General features: G+C 37.0%; 1 protein-coding gene across 2 annotated transcripts in view; it reads right to left on the bottom strand.

Moving 5' to 3' along the window:
* LOC100763614 (metabotropic glutamate receptor 5) overlaps window positions 1–22,158 on the bottom strand; it is a 430,950-nt gene that overhangs the window by 12,540 nt on the left and 396,252 nt on the right. The window contains exon 8 of one of the 2 annotated variants that reach the window (XM_027407590.2): window positions 2,345–2,440. The exons of the other annotated variant lie outside the window; for it this stretch is intronic. Coding sequence (XP_027263391.2) covers window positions 2,345–2,440 — 96 coding nt within the window. The remainder of the gene's footprint in view (window positions 1–2,344; window positions 2,441–22,158) is intronic. 2 annotated transcript variants of the gene reach the window in all.

Consider the following 22,158-nt stretch of genomic DNA (forward strand, 5'->3'; position numbering starts at 1 on the left):
GACGATGTTTATCATTGGTCAGTAAAAATGCATTTCTTTGATCATAATGGATAATGGGTATACATTATTGAAACTCAGAAGCAAACTAAATAAATAAAGGTTAAAAGACTATAAAAAAAACCAAAAAACCCACATCTTTTCCACCTTCCTGCCACCTACTCTTCTCTTCCTCTCAATTTCTACTTGATCTGAGGACACGAGAAGAAAATGTATAAAGAAAAGACGATTTGTGCCCAATGAACTCTGTTTATCGATAGGGCTTAGGGAATTACTTCAACAAAATGTCTTTACTTTTTCTATGACACATCAGTAAAATAAGCTCTGTCATTACCTTGACCATATTCAAGCAATTGAACACACAAAACTTGAATGGTATTTTGCTGTTGTATAAAAGTGGGCTATTCCTGAAGTACATATTGAAATGGTTACCTCTGTATGTCTGAATCTGACTCAGAGATACTTGGTCTTTTGGACTGGGATGCCCCAGCCCCATACTCTAAGCCTTGCTCTTTCTGTCCTCTTATTTTTGTTATTAATCAAGACAGCATTTATAAAATCCAATCTCCGAACTGAATAGATCAGAGAGTTCTAAAAATTTATTAAAAGACCACTTAATGGAATAACTAGGAACTTATGCTCCACAGAATCTCCCAGATGAATAGCTTATTACAAAATGCCTCCTAGGGCTATATTGAAATGCCCTGGCCATCCTGTTATACAACACAGTCTGATGTTGTACATGCATGATTTCCTCCAGTGTGTTTGATAGCCAGTGGATCCTGTGCTGATTTGGGGAACTCTAGTTCTAGGCTTATCAGAAGTCTTCTGGACAGAGCCTTCAGCCCCAATTTGATGTAATCACTGTTACCTTGTCTACTCTACTCCAAAGCTTTTGGCTTCTTTTCCAAGGACAGAAGTTATACCATTTTGTATTATCTAAGTAAGAGGATATCAGGAGCCACAAAAGTGGTCTGTTGAGTCATTTCCATATCAATGTCTGTTGAGACCCAATAAAGGATTTGGGGCAGAAGAGTGTGTATGGACATAAAAGTGCCTACATGTGTACACACTCATTGCATTGTCTCTGAGAGCTTTGAACCCTGTTTGTTAAGCACTTGTCTATGGCTTCTGTGATGCCAACCACATAGTTCCTGGAAGCATTTTCACAGACTGCCATGAATCGACCCCAGCAGTTGTTCAGTGTAGTGGTCCTTGAAAGAAGAGAGCCATTATTCTGAAAATGGGAATGATCCCACCACTGAGGAAGCAAACAGAATGTTTGGGGGGTAAAATTTCAATAGAGAGTCAGCAGTCTTATCTCTCATTACACAGTTGGGCCTCAAGCTCTCAGCACATGCAAACACAAATAGACACACTACTTTCTGCATTTCTTCATTTCTCACATATAGGGTAATCTGCAACACTTTCTCTTAACAGTTCTGTACCACAGTTGAATTGAGAAATGCCCAAAAAATACTTAACAGGAGATTTAGCTGCAGTGATTTCTCAGAGTAAGTTTTTTTTTTTCTGGGATTCTGGAATTGTTTAATATAATCCTGATTGTCTCTGTCTCTAGTGCCCTTTTCTTAAAGCGCAGTTGCATGCAAAATAAAGCGCGTTCATTTCATGCAACACGGCTCACTTGTTGCGTATAGTACCAAGTACCCCATCCCACAGGGTACAACTCAGTTGGAAATTCCTAGTACAAAGAAACATGCACAGCAGAGCGATGAGAAGTGTTCACCACCAACACAACGAAGTCAAGGAGCTGCAAAGCTATAGTAGCCAGAGGAGGATTAGTTTTCCTGATTTGAGTTAAAGAAATGTCTCTTGCATTATCACCCACTCGTTTGGCATTGTCTTTGCCCTTAGCTATTCCATATTACATTCAATGTAACTCAGATTAACTTCCTGGCTCAGTGTTCCCTCAATAGTAATATTTCCTTTAAGTCCAGTCCCTATCTTTTGCATTTGTTTCGTTAAACAATTGGATATTCCTAAAATGTGAATTTCCTCCAATATCTTCTACTTTGCAAACTCCAGAACTGTTTGGCCAATGAATTAAAATCCAGTGAAGAACTGACTTTTAGCTAAGGCTTCAGACATGCAAAGCGCACAACCCTAAGAAACAGCAGCGTCTGGGACAGGAGGCTCCCATTAGTTGACATGAGGATGGCATAGGTTTTACAGATCAAACACACACACAACAAACCAGTGGTGGCCCGCATTGGACTTACTGGATGGAATGAATAATTGAGCAAGGACCCAGACCAGGGAGCCGCCTCTTCCTCTAGCTTGCATACATTTAATTCACACCACCTCAGGCCACTCACAGTTTGCTTACCTGCTCATTGTTGCTCTCCCACCATTCCCCATACTCCCTTTGGGGGTGAAACACTCTATTTCCGACTTGTGCTGGGCCAGTCTCCTGTCTTTGTACCTAGTGAGCATGAACAAGGACAGGAGCAAACAGAAAGATGTGATTGTGTGCTTAACCTTCAGGCTGAGGAAGAGCCATGACTGCAAACACGGTCACCCCACACCAAAACAAGGATTTCTGCTTCTCACTGTAATGGAGGCTGACCTGTGATATTTATGTGGTGATGCCAATGGTATATGAAAAATCTGGGAATGGTTTTGTTACTTTGAGAATAAATAAAAAACAATATACACTTTACATAATGAATTGATCTGTAAATTCAGCACATCTTTTGGTCAATGCTAAAAAGAATTATAATCCCTAGCATCTAGAAGAGATAATAAGGATTTATTTATCGCTTACCATGTATCACACTTTGTACTAGAGCTTTACCTAAATTTTTTCCTGTCAGCAGTCCTGTGACAGAGACTCTGCTATGATTATTTCCATGTTACTGAAGAAGAAATGTAAAATTGCAAAGATTAAGTAAATGGATAAAAGACAATCAGCAAGTTGTTAATCTGTGCTTTGAATGCAAAGTCAGAGTTTAGAACCCAACTTTAACCTTCCATCTTCAAGTTTTTACAACTAAACATGTCATTGTTTCACCTTACTGGGTGATACCATACATGATTATTTTTTACATACTGGAAATATTAAAAGAAAAAAAACAAGGCCTGTTTTGTGTATATGAAAGGTTCCTATAAACATTAAGAGTTTGAAAGTCAGCTTTGGGTGGCTGAGAGTTTGCAATCAAATATATTTTGTAGCAGAACCAATAGCTCACCTCTCCATGGAGCTACTAACTGTTTTGTCTAAAAGGACTACTTCAATTCCTTTAACATGAATATAAAAGTGTAGAAGATGAGCCGTTGTTTAGGCTCTTTTGTGATGGAGTGCTTGTGTAGAAACTGTTTCTTATTCATTTGTTCTAAATCTGTGAGGAGAAACAGGCAGGTCTGGTTCCAAATGAGGACAGTAAGGTTGGCTTAATTGACTTTTTCAAAGTCACAAGCCAAACCAGTAGAAAACAACTTCCAGGTTAGCTTTCAAGGTATAAGACTTGAGAGTATGTACTGTTTTTCCAGTGATGTGATTCCTGGCATTCATTAGGCAATGAGAAAGGAATTTGCTATGAGAAGACATGTTTAGCCTAGTTTGATCACATTCTCTTTGGTATCTTTTCCTGCTATCTCACAAGTAAAAGGACATAAAACAAAATGTAATGGAATTAAGGTAATTATTGGCCCTGAGGTATAAGTCTTAGAATTTTTCCTTTTCTTAAGTATTAACACTGTTTTGTATTTGAATTGAAATGGATCTTTATATCAAATTCAATGAAGGTAATGGAGGAACTAATGAACTGGATGTTAGTCAAGCATATAAGCTGTAGGTTTATATGCCATCTGCAAAGATAATCACCAGATCTTGCCTTAGCAGGTTCACACAATGTTGGAAGAGGAAAGAGTAGAATAGAAACATAAGTAACTATAGAAGAAGGCCACACAGAAGAGGAAAAGTAATTGTTTAGGAAGTAGAGATTTGGGCAAAGGCAGAGAGAGGGATCTTTGTTTTTGGATAGAAATAGTTAGAAGGGAAGGTGTTAATAACCTGTCATTGGATAACAGTTCATATATCAGTACTAAATACTTGGTATTTATTTGTGCATTGGATGGTGCAACCAAAATACCATTGTACAGTCCCAACTTAAATCGCATTACTGGAGTACTAAATTTATTATGGCTTTACAATTCTTACAAAAGGAACTTAACATTTTTTTTTATATCTTCTCTTAGGTTAATGTCCATCCATTTAAATTCTCCATAAATGTTTAAAAATATTTACACTTCTATTTCTCAAAATATCTCCTGCCTCGGCCTCTCTCTCACTATCTCTTTGCCTTTACATTGCCCCCCCATCCCTGTGTGTGTGTGTGTGTGTGTGTGTGTGTGTGTGCGCGCGCACATGCATGCGTGTGCTCATGTATGCATGTATGCCTTCTAGTTTGAATCTAAGGCCTTATACATGCCAAATGCATGATTTGTTACTGGGATACATCCTTATTCATGTCGAAATTATTTTATATGAGAAATTAAAAACTTTACTCTGGAAAGGACACTAATGAGAAGAGGGAGAATAAGTTTAAAGAATAAAAGGATAGGAATACACTCTTCCAGAAAACATTTATCAATATAAACTTTTCCAATTGTAAAGCAAATTTGTAATTTCTTTAACTACCTTCTGTTTTTTTTTTTCAGAAAATAAGTATGGAAAGATAATATGGAACAAAAGAATCCTCCTTGGTCAACAAAATACAAATATAGTAAGTTATTGAGTGAGGGATATTTGATGCACTTGGAGAAGTCAATCAATGTCACATAAAAATTTTAATAAAGAGGCTGTAGAGTTGGTCATTGTTAAAATGCTTCTAATTTAAGCATGAAGACCTTAATTAGATGACAGTACCCATGTGGAAAGCCATGTGTAGTGGGTTATGACTATAGTTTCAATGTTGGGGGGGAGGCACATACTGGACTTCCCATATGGGAATGGCAGAAAGAGAACGATGCCTCAAACTCATTTGTGATCTAGACTAGCTCAATCTTGAATTCTCAGTCTTTGAGAAGCCCTGTCTCAAAATTCATGGTGGACAGTCCATGAGGAAGATACTCTAGGTTGACTTCAGGCCTCCAACACACAGGTGGTATGCACTTGTGTATCTCTCTCTCTCTCTCTCTCTCTCTCTCTCTCTCTCTCTCTCTCTCTCTCTCTCTCACACACACACACACACACACACATACACACACACACACACAGAAAGTATTTTAATCTCAGTAAATAAGGGAGGATTTTAAGTTTACTTAGGAATAAACCTAGGAACCCAGGGAATTTATCAGAGTATGCAAAACAAAAATGCCCAATCCACATACAGGGATACTCCCTGGGCCAAGACACATGGGGGTGAGCCTAGGCCCTATCCCAAAGGAAATGATAGAATCTGATGACCCCCTCTGGAAGGCCTCACCCTTCCTGGGGAGCAGAAAGGATATATGACAGGTAGGCTATTAGTTGGGGGTGGGTAGGGGAGGACGGGAGGGAGTGGGAACTGGGATTGACATCTAAAACAATCTTGCTTCTAATTCAAATAAAAAAAACAAAAAAATGTACTGTTTATAACATTAGTAACTGAAGAAACATTCTCTGAATGAATAAATTGAATGAATGAAAGAAATAAAGAAAACGAAAAGTTAACTTTAGGAGTTATCCAATGTCCATGAGGATGCTTTTGTTATTATTTGTCTTTTTTTTATTTTGTGGTGCTGGACATTGGCACTCAAGACCTACCCATGCTAGGACAGTGTCCTACTGCTGAGCTGTATCCCAGTCCAACTGAAACAATTTGTAGATTTGGGTCAAGAGACAAAGGATGAGGAAAAGATGAAGATGTTTAAGGAAAGGAATACATTGTTTAGAGTTTGGAGGTAAAATAATTGTAGAAAAAAGAAGCAGAGCATGCTTTCCTACTTGATAATTACCCTTTCAAAATGTTTGCTCAAGTGTCAGTACATTCTGCCACATCCCCTCATTCCCAAGAACACACCTCATTCCATATTTCCAGTTACCATTTTCTGCTTTTATCAGGAGTATTTTTAAAATACAAATAATATTTTATTTAGTTCTTTAATCTACTATGTACTTTTCTCAGTGACATCTCTATGATGGTAAACTCTATGATGGCATAGTTTTTTAGTAGTTTTAGTTACTGCTACCTTTCCTGTACATATGACATTGCTGATCTCATTATTTACAGGTGATAATATTTGTCACTTGATGGTCTGGATAAATGCACAAATAAGAGGAGAATCAAGTTATGGAGATATATTTGGACATGAGGAGGAGAAGCTTATCACATTCATGTTAAGTGCTCCTGGACTTATTAATGAAGTCCGAGTAGAATGGATGTCATTGGAATTGTATGAAATTGAGAGTGAAAGAATTGAATAACTGTCTTGTACTGTGCTACTGTCCATATGTGTATAACCCCTCAAAAGTACATGACATTCTAATGTATAGAGTGACTGTGTTGTGCTGGATCTCTCATGAGTGGGCTTCATGCCTTTAAAGCAGAGACTACAGAAGATTTCCCCTTCCACTGGGTGGGGACACACACCAAGGAAATTCTAATAATTCAAAGTTAATGACTATTTTAATCTTCACAATGTATATCATTTGGATAACTAAAATTTTGGTTAAAGGATAAAATTTATCAGATTTAAGCCTCACTCTCCAAGGAATTACATGCTAGGGACTTGAAAACACTGAAAAGTTTGATTTTTTAAACTGAATATCAAAATCCTAATATATATCATTTTATTGAACAAAAATTTTAAAGAAGGAAAGCATGAATTCTGGAAGGTGACATTTTGAGGGCATCTTGGAGGAATTGGAGAGAGGCAGAGAGGGATGGATGTGATCAAAATACATTGTATGCATGTATGAAATTTTCAAAGAATGCATTAAGAAACATAATTGACCTCTACCAGACACTGGATGTGGAAATATCTTGATCTTTTCAGTCAGACTCTAGAACTGTGAGAAATAAATTTTGTTCTTAAGCCACTCAGTTGTTGGGGTTCTTGGGATAAGCATCTGTGCAAACTAAGACCAGCAAGTAGTTAATGGAGAATGCAAGGAAACTAGACAAAAAGATGAAAATGCAGTGAAACCACAAAGCCAAGGCATTCAAATAGAAGATGATTCTTCCCATTAGAGCCACCCCGACTTTGGATCCAGGCAATTGCAGGATGAGATAAACTGTGGTGTTCTGTGCATTTGAGGAAAACACAGTCAGATACGAAACTTCCTGAACTATAGGATTCAATCGAAAAGCTTCTTCCCACCATTCAAACCAAGAGCTTGTGGCTAAGAAAGCTTCTATTCCAGCTTCATACCCAGGGTCTCACAGCCAGTGAGTACTAGATGTGGGGCTAGAAATAGCACTTTTACATCCAAATCACAAGGTCTTTGCTAACATCTTACTCTTCCCTCATTTTATGCTGAGAAAAACTTGAAATAGTTTGATAATGCATTTGAGCTACTAGAAAGGTCATATATGAAGGCAGCAGTGTGGGCTTAATAGAACTAGGCTGATTTTTTTTCTAAAGGTCAAATTTGACTACATAATGGCCAAGTACAAAAAAAGCCACTCTCCAGGCTTCCACTAACATACAAACAAAATGTCAGTCCATCCCCTAGAATTCACCTAGACAGAAATCTGAAAGCCAATGTGTGACCTAGCCTAACATCAGAAGACAGACAGCAATGAGGGTTGCAAGACTCCAAAAGCCCCAAAGTATTTCCAGGAGTGGCAAAGGAAAGTCTAAACCAAAGCACCAAGTAAAATCGATGAGAGAAAAATTCTAGATGAAGACAGATGGAAAAGTATTAATAATCTTCAGTTTAAAAGAAGTAAGGCCCAATAAAAAGCTGTCACAAGTCTGACATTGCAGAGTAACTCTCTGGTCCTCAAAATTGTGTGTATTCACAGAAGAGAAAATACATTAGAATGGCTTACCAAATGTCTCATAAATTGTGTAGATTGCATACCCACTCATGTAGAGGAGAATATGGAGAAGGTAGGAGGGTAAAAATGAAGGAAGGATGTGACCATATTTCAATGTGTAAATGTATGAAATTTTCAAGACAAAGATAAAATGATTTTTTTTTTTTGGTTTTTCAAGACAGGGTTTCTCTGTGTAGCTTTGAAGCCTATCCTGGTACTCGCTCTGGAGACCAGGCTGGCTTCGAACTCACAGAGATCCACCTGCCTCTGCCTCCCGAGTGCTAGGATTAAAGGTGTTCGCCACCAATGCCCGAAGACAAAGATAAAATGAAAAAAGAAAAATATAGATGAACTCAGGGACATAGGAAGCAAAACAAAAACAAAAAAATCTTTTGCACAGATATAAAATGCTCACTTGATTCATTCAAAGATTTCACCTTAAAAACATAAAAGTGAGCATGGCTAGTCATTTCTAAAAAGAACATCAGAGGTAAACACAGAATTTGAAAAGATTCAAGATGCTGTCAAAAACATATTATTCTGTGTTCTGTAAAAAAAAATGAAGGCAGAAGTTGACAAGTGTGGAAGTAATTCAACTAAACAATCATAATGTAACGAATTAGTTTTATTGACCCAATAACTCTAGACAAGGGAATTCGTTCTTGGGAAATAATTCAATAGATGTGCATAAGCTTTCTTCACAAATATTTTCTCTTTAATGTTATAAAAAATGGCCAAAAAACCTACCCACTAAACAAGGACAAACAAACCACCAGAGAACAGCTTAATAAATTAATCTGTTTAAATTATGAAACATTATGGAAATGTATTAAATTTTATATTGAATAAAGTTTTTCATTTAGCTTCCAGAGAATTCTCAAATGTCAATGTCTAATCCCACTTCCATTGAGAACATTTTTCAGATAAAAAACTTCTTCAGTCATTGCCTTTCCAGGGTACATTTTCCTTCAACATCGCCATTTGTCTCAGTCAAGAGAAGTCTTGAAGAAGACATGGATTTAGTTCCAAGATGTTTCATAAGTACATATCATATTCATGTAGGAAAATATTCTAGCCTGGAGGTAAATGTTAAGTATAGGGAGAAACTTAACAAGAACAGGACCAGCCTCAAGGGAAAATTTTGAAAATATTAATTAAATGTTAGTGGCAGTTTTGGATCTAGCTCAGGCCTAAGGGCTTTTCAGGAAAAATTATTATTATAATAGAAATGAGTTGTTTCCAGGGGATTTATCCTTATGATTTTGTGTTTAAATAAACAGAGAGGGCTGGGAGTTAGGAGAACCTGCTGTTATAATGACAAGATGAGCTATTATTCATTAAGCACCTAGGATACAACACACTCTGTTCTAAAGGACATACCCAAATCTTTGATTTAATCACTGGCATAACACTCTTGACGAGTTACTATTCTTGTTCCTATTTTATAAATAAGAAAGTCCTTGGACATTGGGAAATTAAATAATTTGTTCAAAGACACAAGTCTGGTAACCATGATATACATTGCTTCTTATAAATATTACCTGTACCAGAGTTTTGTCCTTAAGTAGTCTAAGGGAAATGGCAAATATGTTGGTTTTCAAAATCCTTTCATGATTTCTTTTAAATCTTCTTGATTTCTGTTTGTACCTTTGCTCCGTCCTCATTTTTTTCTTTCTTTTATGTTGTAAAAAATCACTTTAGTTTGATTAAAACAAGGTAAGGTAGGGGTAGACGAAGGAGATCTGCTTATTTTGGATCCTTATATATGTGTGAGGTGTGAAGAGCATGGGAATGGGAGCCATGCTTACTGTTACTGCAACTGCCCAAGCCTGGAAAGGAAGACATGGAAAGAAAGATAACCTGGCTGACTCATGGTCCTGTGAGCTGTTAAATAATATCCAGAAGAATTAACCAGATGCCATGGCACCCAGAAGAGGGGACCAAAGTCATAGGTCTGTTACTAGGCATCTACATTCTGCTTTCTTCTATTCTTTTACATGATTTTTTTAAAAAAAAGTCATTTTAATTAAGGGAATTAGATTTTCCTAGCTTTAGGGTGATATTTTGTGGTTTATGGTGATGACACACAATTGTAACAGATGTATTTTTTCAATTTGCCTCCTTTAAGTGGAAACCTATCACTATAATAGACACCATTTGTCACATTAGGTAGAAAGCAGACAATTTTAATTTCATAATGGGAGACACTCAAGAAAGGGTTCATTAATTTTCCTTGATTCCTTACAATTATGTGTCTGGCATTGTGTTAGTTTGAATGTAATTGGCCCCCATAGGCTCACAGGGAGTGGTACTATTGGGAGGCGTGGTTTTGTTGAAGTAGCCTTGTTGAAGGAAGTGTGTCTCCTTGGGGGCAGGTTTTGAGGTCTCTTTTGCTTAAGATTTGTTCATTGTCACAGCTGACTTCCTGTTGCCTTCAAGATGTAGAACTCTCAGCTAATTCTCCAACACCATGTTTGCATGTACATGGCTGTGCTCCACCGTGATGATAATGGACTGAACCTCTGAACTGTGAGCAAGCTACCCCTATTAAATGTCTTCCTTTGTAAGAGTTGTCATGGTTGTGATGTCTCTTAACATCAGTAGAGACCCTAACTGATACTGAAGTAAGAATTAGTTATATGGGTATTAGGATTGTATCATGGATTAATGTAACTAACAAACAGAGTTATCTGCATACCTTTGGCACCTAGGGGGAATTCTTTCAAAAAACATTTTGTGGATAATAAAATTCTCCATACTCATATCTTTTATGAATAGTATATTCATAAAAGAAAAGAAATAAAAATCCAAACCCACCCCCCCAAAAAAAAACCCAAAACCTCTACACATATTTCTTCCAAATTGGCTTATGGACACTGTTGTTGAACATCTTATTGATCTCTAATAATTTAGGAGTGTCCAGCCCACTATGAACAGTGCTATCTCTAGACATGTGGCTAAGCCCTGTAAGAAAGGTAGCTGAACACCATCCTGTGAGCAAGCTAATGAGCAGCATTCCTCCATGATTTCTATTTCAAGCCCCTGCTCTGCTGAATTTCTTGTTCTGCCAGAGATCTTGCCTCAACTTTCCTCAAAGACGTATTGTAGTGTATAAGATGAAACAATCCTTCCCTTCCCAGGTTTCTTTTGATTGAGATGTTTTATCACAGTGATGGAAAGCAAACTAGAATGGCCACTTATTTGTATGATTTTGAATAGTAGGCATAATTTTATTTCTTCTTTAAGAATGAAAACAAAGCTACTTCTTTCATAAGACTGGAGTTTTACAGAGATTTGAGCACTTAATATTGCAAACACCCTGTGTGATGAGTTCTATATGATTGCGACTCTTTAAGTACAAGACAGAGTAGAACAATAACTTGCTCAATGTTGAACAAATAGAGAAGACAAAGCCAGGACACACATGTGGACTAACAAACTCTCAGGCCTGTGTTCTAGAACATTAGATTAAAGAAAAGAACTGTAATTACTAAAGAGATACCTAATAGAAAAGGAAAAACCAATTAAAATCAAAGAGAGAGCTTACAGATTCAAAAGAAATAGAGGACAAAAATGGGGTCAAGAAGTATGTTAGGGGCTTTCTGTACCTTATCTCAAACATCCTGCAACCTTATGATACTAAATTAGCAATAACTCTATTTACATGAACATTACACCTCACTGAATGAATAAATGTTGATGTTGGGTACCAGTTTCATAGTTGAGTGAATAAAATAAACTCCAAAGCTTCTGTACTCAAGGAAGTTAGGATCTATTTGAGATGACAAACAAGCCCAACATGGATGAACAATTAGACAACACTGACTTTGTGAAGGGAGCAACACCTACTTATTTGGTGTTGGAAAGGCCACAATCCTAGAACTAAAATGGAAAAAGCTACAATGGAAGTAGATCTTACTCTGGTCTGAGTGGCATGCTGTGCATAACTACTAATCATTATAATAAATGTGTAAATGGCACAGAGAGCTACATTCAGTGAAAGGATTAGAACGTTCTTTTTTCTGATATCTTTATTCCTCGTGTGGATGTGGCATTGTGGACCCAAAGACCTAGTTTTTCTCTTTCACTTCTAGAAGGAAGACAAAGTATAAGGAGGAGATGGTGGTCAACACACTGGGCAAGCTTACTCTCTTGCACATGACTGTCTTGTTCTGCACAAATAAAATACAGTTTCATAAATTTCATTTAAGTCAGAGACATCATTGTGTCCCAGGGTCTACAACAATCACATTCTGCTGGGTTTCCAAATAAAATAAGCAGATAAATAAGTAAGTAAATAAATGTCCTGCATAAAAGAGTAAGTGGGTGAGAAACAAAAATATGGTGGGGGATGGTGTATAATTTCAGGAAAGAACTAACAAAATTAGAGGGGATGGAACAAAGAAGAAAACAAATGCCTCAATAACCAGGACAAGCACATCTGCTTAGTGTTCACTGATGTCATTCCTGTCCCTTCTTATATGATTCTTTTTTTTTGTTGTTTTGGTACACTTTCTGTGACCCCCACAATGGCTTATGGGTCCCATAGCTCTTTACTGGTACTGTTGCTTACATCTTTGGTATCACTTGGGAGAAAGACAGTATTTTATTCATTTTTCTTTTTGAACTGTAATGGAATCCAGGGCTTTGTTCATTATAAGGATGCTTTCAGCTACATTCTAGTGCTGTAGTTTTAAAAATATCATCTAACCTTGGCAGACAATGTGGTAAATAAAGCTCCTCAGAAAATGGTATCTATTTATTATTATTGCCTGGTAACAGCATTCACCAAGCAGAGGGCATTGTTTTCCTTTGACAGTACCTAGCACCCATCCTATCTCTAAGCCTATTTATTTTTTGATGCCTTGTTACCCCCACCCCACCCTCTTATATTACTGAACTTCTTAAATTCATTGGGATTTCCTTGGTTCTTTCTCCATAAATGTGTTGACTGATCTCATGTGTTTCCAACAGAAAAATGCCCCCTAAGCCCTCTCCCACCTGCTTTGGAAGTTCTTAATTTAATGTACTCTGCTGCCCTCTAGGGGGCCTGTTCATCACATCCTTGTCAGCTCCACCCTGTGCACACTTGATGGTGTCATGTCCATGGGAAGGCTGCCAAACTCTAAGTTCTTTTACCTATTTCTGCACTCACTAATTTAGATATATGCAGTGGCTGTGTGGTGTAGTCTGGGTAGGAATATGAGACCTGCATAAACAAAGCAAGTATGGATGCTTATGAAACCCATCACACATACAACTTTAGAGGAGACTTACATGCTCACAGTGATGCTGATACAAATGTGATTTTTGGCTATGGAAATCTCATCAGCATTTCAGTTTGAAGATTCTATCTATTAAAGTTTATGCTATCGTATCTTGGATCTGACACAGGAACATGGGTGAATGAATTTGAACTTCAGCCTGAACTTTGAAAAAGAACTTCCTTAAAGAGATGCTGTGTAACTTTGTGTTTCTTTATTCTCTTTACTAACTTGGTTGTATATTAAATAAAAACTCTCTGTTATTTATCTTGACTTCTCTGTGGCTAGAGTTGCCGACCACTATTTCATATCTGAAGATTCTCTTTTCCTTTCATGATATAACTTATCATTTGAGTCTCTAGAGGCTCAAGTGTCACTAACACCCCCACATTATTTCAATATCTAGAGTCTCTATTCTTTATTCTACAAAACTATATTTCACACGAAAACTCTGGTCTTTGCCCCGTCTTTCCAGATATTTGAAATTTCTGAACCAGTTCCATCTTTTTCCAAATGCGTTTACCTGTTTATCTTTCTAAACAGAGCCCATCTTCCTTCATTGGCTTCCACCATTACTAAAAGCTCATGGCTTTTCTAATGTCACTGTTTTGTTGCAATCTTCATCTTTTACTTCCCTTTTGAATTCAGAGAGCACGTTATTAATGCACCCAAACCCAATTCTTTATTTTCCTTCTCAAATATTTCCTCCCACAAAGCTAAGGTACATTGCTTCAATCCTCTCAATTACAGGGAAAACCTTAACTCTCCATTTTCTCCTTTATATAACACTTTCAATCAATCATTAAGTTCTGTAACTGCCCTAGCTAGGGAAAACATACTATTTTACCCATTATCATAATATACATACAATATCCACGTCTCTCATTTTTGTTTTATGTCTATTCCATCTATAAACACCAGGCCATTTTCTAAAGTATTCATCCTTTCATGTAACATCTGAAAATCTCTGAAGCTTCCTGTTACAGACAGGAGAAACTACAAAATTTGCATCTCACCCAGTTACCCATCCAGATATGAGATTCTGTTACCACCATTTCCTTTTCCTATTTTACTTTAATCAAAATGGACAGTTTGGTCAGGTCTTAAAATTTCAATGTTGTTCCTCTACAAGATCATTTTAAAAAGTTGCCAGTCCTTGTTTTTAGAGAAATTACTCTGTCTCGGAGAACTCTTCATGCTACATTTATACCTGTGTTCTTTAAACTTACTCACTGAAGAACTCATAATACCTCTTTTAAAAGTGTATAAGATAATTTCCAATCCACCTTGTTCCACTATCTCACACTAGTTCATTTTCTTTAGTTATCAATGTTATTTTTTTATTGTCATTATTGCTGATAGTAGATGAGAGTTGTGATTTCATTTAGCAAATGACTTTATCATTTATGCTTAGAGAAATTCCAGGTAGTTTTCAGATTTACTATCAAATAAACATTAAAAGTCAGAGTATTAAAATGTAGTTCAAGTTCACCAAAAATATTCTATATTTGGTTACACTGGTATTTGTTTTTTCTTCAAAAAAGAATTTTATTTGTTAATACTTTTGTTGTAATTTGACTGGAGTTTGTATAAAAAGATCTTCATTACTTTAAAGAAAATAATCCAATAAAGACCTACAGCACTGGAAAGTGTGAAAGAGTGCAGGCTGAGGTGGTGCATACCTTTAATCCCTTTAAGCACTCAGGAGGCAGAGGCAGGAGGATGTCCTGGTTCTAGGCCAACCTGAGTTCTAGGACAGCTAGAGCTAGAGAAACCCTGTCTCAAAACAAAACAAAACAAAACAAAACAAACAAAAAACCCAAAGCAATAAAAGTGAGAAAATATTACTACATATGGTATAGAGCTTACAAATTGAACATAAAATATAAATGTAATTCAAAAATATTACATAATATGCATAGCAACTTAAAGACTCTGAACTCTTTCTCACAATATGTATACATGCACTAATACCTATGCACAGGACTATCTAAGTGAGGGGCAGTCATTTATGTGTGTAGCATGTTTAGGGCTTCTGTGTATCTCACAGTGAAGAATGACTTTTTAAAATACATAATATGGAATGGTGACATGAAGGAGGATCATTTCCATGGTCAATAAATGTTTTGCAGAAATAGCCAAGTATGAGGACTGTTTAAGGTTCATACCAGTAGTCTGGTTTTGAAGAAGTTTTCTTCTTAGGAGCTGCACAAGATAAAACTGAAAAAGCTAGGAAGATTAGGAGGGATGGAATTGTTGGAAGAGGAGGTGTGTCACTGGGGGTGGGCTCTGAAGTTTAAAAGCCCACTTTATTGTCAGTGATTTCTGTCTCTGTCTCTCTCTGTCTTGCTCCTCACCCCCTGTGTGTTTCTCTGTTGCCTTTTGTGATTTTCCTTTTAAATCTCAGCATGCAAGCTCTCACCTACTGAAGTAGCACCATGTCTGTCCCCATGCTGTGATATGTCCACCATGATGCACAAGTACTCAGTCTCTGAACTTTAAGCAAGCCATCAAATGAATGCTTTTTTTATTAGTTGCCTTGGTCAGGGTGTATCTTTCATAGAAATAGAAAATCAATTAAGCCCCCCCCACACACACACACAAGGAAGGGGAGGTGGGAACAGAAAAGAAAGAGGGATAAAAATATTTAAAAATATAACAGTGTAATTTCTATTATCTGGTTAAATACTGGATAAATTGAAGATCAAGTAAGTTTACGCATGGTGAGTTTTTAAAACTGAAAAGTAGATAAAAGAATTTGTTACATCAATCAGAAACACAGAAAAAATCATTATAGAAGAGTGATGAAAAAAGTTGATGAATTTCAATTATGTGGAAATTGGCATGATTCATTCATAGACTAACAGAGAGAATACAAGGAAAGGAGATACTTGACAACCAGCAGTGTAATGATAATTGAGTTTTTCAAAGAAGGTGGCTTAATACAAAGGAGCCAAGGACCACAGCTGACTTTGCAGAACACCTAGATTTAGGAGTCAGAAGGCAGCAGAGGGTTCCAAACTATATTTTTGTTCTTCAGTTACTTACTGTTGAAATACCTACCCAAGGAAATCAAGTACTCAAGTTTATCTTTTTTTTTTTTTTTTTTTTGTCATGCTGCCTCCAATGTAAATTTCTTCAACAGGTAATTGAGAATTAAAATTTATACCAGATTCCCTTTCTCAAACTATCTGAAACATAGCTTAGTTAAGGAATAAGAGAAAGGTGAGACATAGGGAAAAGAATATGTGAATCAGGCTGGGCTTTGGTGGCACATACCTTTAATCCCAGCACTTGGGAGGCAGAGGCAGAGGCAGTCGGATCTCTGTGAGTTTGAGGCCAGCCTGGTCTCCAGAGTGAATGCCAGGATAGGATCCAAAGCTACACAGAGAAACCCTGTCTCGAACCCCTCCCCCTGCCCCCAAAAAGAATATGTGAAACAGCTGTGAGTTAAAATTGTGTCAATTATCATAAGGGATACAGTCCTAGAATATATGTTTCATTTTTCTGAGCCTCAATTTCCATAGTTATAAATGATGGTTGGCAAAGTTGCACAAAGTAAATCATAGCACATAGAACTATAAAGGAGTTCCATGCGAGTTTTCCCCTCACCTCCGTGTGTGTGTGTGTGTGTGTGTGTGTGTGTGTGTGTGTGTGTGTGTGTGTGTGTGTGTTTTACATGTGCATATGGGTGGTACATGTGTGCATGCATGTGGAGGCCTGGTGTCTTTCTCAATCATCCACCCCCCCCCTTAATTTTTGAGACATAGTCTCTTTGCAAACATGGAGCTCATCAGTTGAATAGACTGTCTATGTAATGAGCTCTGGCATGCTTCTGTCTCTGCCTCCTTATCACTGGGACCACAGATACACATCGTCATGCCCAGCTTTTTACTTGGGTGATGGGGTCTCAATTCAGGTCCTCTTGCTTCTGTGGCAAGCACTTTATTAATGGAATCATCTCCCTAGCCCCTTTCCTTTGTTCTGGTACCAGTCATCAGTGCAGCACAATGCTTACCACCGAACAAAATACAAGAGCTAGAGAGTGCTTTGTATGTGAGTGCGGAGGTCTGGAAAGCATGCCACAGAAAATGAAACAGAAAAAGGATGGTTGGATGACTAAGGAAAGATAGAGAAGTTAATTTATGGAGAAAGCTGGAGAAAGGGATTGCCTATTTCCCAATGTTTTTCTTTTCTATCTGCACCAAAGAAATGGAGCTTGTGAGAAAGACAAAATAGCTAAGTTGCATAATTATGCCTACGACTAGATTTTCTTTCATTTGAAGTTCTATGCTCTGAAAGAGTTAAGAGTTAAGACAGCATGCTTCAGACATGTCACACTTAGGCCACTTCCAAGAGGCACTAATTTTTAAAAATAATTTCTTTCTTTCTTTCTTTCTTTCTTTCTTTCTTTCTTTCTTTCTTTCTTTCTTTCTTCCTTTCTGAGACAGGGTTTCTCTGTGTAGCCCTGGATGTCCTTTAACTTGCTCTGTAGACCAGTCTGGCCTTGAACTCAGAAAAAACTGCCTTCCTTTGTCTGCAGAGTTCTGGGATTAAAGGCATAAGCCACTAGACTCAGCCTAAGAACAAATATTTCTAAAGACACTGAGACTTTGAAAAAAAAAAACTACTCCCCGTTTACCTTACCATTCATTCATTCATTCATTCATTCATTTAACTTTCTTCCTTTAATGAAAAATGTTTTAATCAAATTTAGATAGTAATGAATAAGAACAGTAATATCACATACAAATTAAAATTCACTACAATTGCAGTATTCAGGAACACTGATTCATTTTATAAAGGGAGTGTTTCATATGCAACCCATCAAGATCAGTCAGACATTATATCTCCATAAGGATAGTTCAATTATCACAGAGTCAATCCTCTTAGTCATTTCAAAGCCTTTCTCTTTCCAAAATAAAGTACCATAAGTATATTATCTGTAAGACTATAACTTATGAGATCTAAATCTTTGTATTTCCTTTCACAGGCCCAGAGGAAGATGGAAATATGTCTAAATGGTGAATTGGAAAGTAGTGATAATCAAGGCTTTAGAGAAAGGGGATAGATATATAGAGGATGATAAGAAGGAATAGAGTAAAAATAAGTTGTAGGTATGTATGAAATTGTGAAAGAATAACTATCAACTAATTAATTTTAAAAAAGAAAATGATTTATTCTTTTGGAAAATGAGCTACTACTGAGTGCAGATTCACTATCAGCAGTTATTACCAAAATACTAGAGACGTGAATCATTGCTGGTCACTGAACACATATTTATGAGATAAAAAATCTAAAAGCAGTCACTTTCTAGTTGCTGGCTATGGAGAGCATGAAGACAATGCCTATAAACAGCTCAAAATTTAATACAGTGGGGAAACACATAATCGAATGCAAAGCACCTCAATTTTACCATTTTATATGTGTTGTATACTTATGTGCATTCTTTAAATATGGGGTCTCATTGCATTGCATAATCATATCTTGTCAAGAGATCTTCTTGCTTTATGCATCCATGTAGCGGACACTACTAGGTATGGTTTCACTGTGCCCAATAACTTAAAAACATTAACAATACAAAAAAATCTGATGAGTTCTACCTGACAAGATTTAGAAAGTCTTATGTGCCGATAATCCATAAAGTAATTTTGATATTTGGACAAGGAATTGGAGGGTAAGAATGCGTTTTCTAGATTGGAAACAAGATAAAAAGCAGGAATTAGTAGAAACAGAGGAGAGGAGATACTCTATTCACAATCACACTCATAGCAAGCAAAAAATGGCTATGGCTTGGTGTATCTCTGCTACTAGTGCAGTTTGGCACTGTCAAGTGGTATATGTTTCAGAGTTTCATAGTGGAAAGCTAGTGTTGGGATATTGGGGTTGGTAATGCAATACAGATCATATCATTCATTATGACAGAATGTTTCGAGGACACAGCCCTTGGTAATACCATGAGACTACAGTAAAGAAGATAAAACAGGCCACACACACCTTTAATCACAGAAATCAGGAGACAGAGGCAGGCAGATCTCTGTGAGTTTGAGGCCAGCCTGGTATACAGAGCTAGATCCTGAACAAGCTCCAAAGATACACAGAGAAACACTGTCTTGAAAAAAACCAAAGGACAAAAAAAGGTAAAACAAGTGTGAGAAGTGACTGGTCAGTTTTGAAGGGTCAGGGGAATTGAAATGTCAATGATGATACAAGTTTGAAAAATTGGGTTCAGGTTGCAGCATGTATTCAGAGAAGTTTTATGAGGAAAAAAAATCAGCTATGAGGTTTAGTAAAGAAATTATTTTTTCTTGACCAAAATACTTTCTTCTGTTGACAAGTTTTATATACTAAAATAATTATACAGTCAAGTCATTCTAAAACTTGACTTAAATATTTTCATGAAATGGGTGTTTAGGGAATTCGTGTTGATTTTCAACTTTAATTGTTCTCTTTGAAAATACTCCTCTGGAGTCTCAAACTTTAAATTTTCATTTCTTTACTTTTACAACATTTATAAATACAGCCCACTGCATCCATTTGTTGTTGCCTGTATATGTATGTGTTTAGGGGATGATAACCTGGGATTGGATAACCTATCAGGGAGCTTGTCCCTAGAGAAGACTGATTCTCCTTCTCCCAGCAACCATTAATTGCATATTTAAAGCTGAGGTAATGAACATGAGATGGGGGTCAGGAGGAGTTGGAGAGGTAGAGAGGGAAGGATAACAGTGACACATTACTAATTAATGAAAAATGTAAAAACATTTAAATAAAATTGTTTTCTTTTAATTGTGTGTATTCTGTACTTGTGTGTCTGTGTATGGGTATGTACATATGTACATATGGGTATGTAGGTGCCTCCAGAGACCAGAGGCTTTGGAACTCCTGGAGTTGAAGTTACAGGAAGGAGTGAGTTGCCTTATGTGGGTACTAGGAAGCAACCTCGGTTCACCTAGAATAAACCAGTGTGTAATCTTAGCCACTGAGGCATATATCTGAAGTCTTACACATTTTAAGGAACAATGTTAAAAATAGTCTCTATTGATAAAAAGTAAATGCAAGTAAATTAGAAAAGATGGGAATACAACCCCATGCTCGAGAAACATGGCCTACCATATCTATAGTTCTTTTCAAGTTGGTGTTGTCTGCAATTAATCTAACATGCCCTCCTGAAGCTTTCATGAACAATTCAGGTCACTTTTTGGACATTAGTTGGATCATAAAATAGAGGAGAAGGAGAGGGGGACAGAAAAGTGGTTACCAGAAGCAGAGGGGACAGTAATCATTCTTCAGTCGCTTGAGGTGGTCAAAGGTAATACTCAGCTGAAATGTAATTACTGCAATGATAGCTTCCCAGATGAAATTCTTGATACCAGCCATTTATTGATTCCTGAAAAGGCTTTACTACCTTTACTAACACAACCTTAGTGTCTTAATTTCTAATAGGGTAACCATGGCTAAGATCTACAGACTCAAATTGCTTGACAATGTACTTGAGGCTCAACACTTTATGCTATATGATCTTGGGCAATTTGACTAAATTTATCATCTTTGAATTTTCTAATTTGTATACTGGATTGCTAACACTGGCCATCATACAGATTGTTTTAATGATTCAGTGAATGTTTATGAAAGACTAAATATAACCACTGTGTTAGATACCATCATCAACCTTATGCCAGTCATCCATCTGGCATCCACCTTTTCCCTGCCCATGACATTCCGCCTTCTCTCCTCTAGGTTGAACATATGTAAACTTTTGGCTGAGTAACTTAGAGACTGATTTTAAATTGAACAATAGTTATAGGAACTATCAGACACTGTTCATCTCTCTTTTCATTTAGTAACCACTAGCTGATTCTATTCACATCTTACTTATATACAATATTTTTCTGACTAGTAAAGGTTGTCTGTTCTTTTCACCATATTTTGTTACCCTTAGGAAGTGAGGTGATGAAAAACATGGCTAAACAGATTTACTTCTTATTCTACAGTGCTAGCTTCAGATAGAGCCTTGGCTTTCACTGAAGTTTTAGAGCTAAAACTCTCAACTCTATCATCAGAATTCAAACCCTATTTAGCCAGTTGCCACTTTGAGAGAGTTTCTTATCTCTCTAAAGCAGTCATCAGCAGAATGCACTGAAGTCTTTTCTTCTTAGGTTGTGAAAGTTATGTTGAAAAGTTATGCACTCTCACCAGTAATTAACATATGTTAAATGACAGTTTGATTCTGGGGAACAAACACTTGAAGTTTGACCTATTGAATTTGAAAGAAATTTCTAACATTAAAAATAAGCATTTGGAGGCTATTTTGGCTAGACTCATTGATGTTTAAGACCAACACTTTAAAATATAGTATTGATCTTCAAGGAAATAATGTTGACTTTTTCCATCTATAATATGCCATGTTGTTTCCCATGATCATGGCAAAACCAATAAATAAAATTTTGGTATGTACATTAGGAACCTTCTTCAACTGGTGTGTGTCTGGGAACTAATAGGTCCACTATTACCATTGCTTGTGAGAAAAAATGCCTCAGTTAATATAAAACTCTGTAAAAGACCACACTGGCAGTCCTCCACAGCTGTGCCTGGCTTGAGAGCAAATACTCTCCTCTGGAAGCTACCCAGAGAATCTGCTTGCCACCTAGTGGCCAGGAAAGGAGGGGATGGGCTAAGGGCTAAGGGCTGGGAGGTTGAATTGGAAGGCAGGCTGTATGTTGGGGGAGGAGACAAGGAGGGGAGAGAGTCTATAAACCGTTGACACATATGGTCTATTGCTTCAATTGCTTCTATTGCTGGAATCACTAAGGATGGTCAGAAATGCCCTGGAGTTTAAATGCTGTCTGCTCCTTTCAGCCCGTTACTCCCTTTATGTCTGGCACAATTCTCCCTGGAGATGTAGTCGCAAA

Source organism: Cricetulus griseus, chromosome 3 (assembly GCF_003668045.3).
Source record: "Cricetulus griseus strain 17A/GY chromosome 3, alternate assembly CriGri-PICRH-1.0, whole genome shotgun sequence".
In the NCBI taxonomy this organism is placed as follows: domain Eukaryota; kingdom Metazoa; phylum Chordata; class Mammalia; order Rodentia; family Cricetidae; genus Cricetulus; species Cricetulus griseus.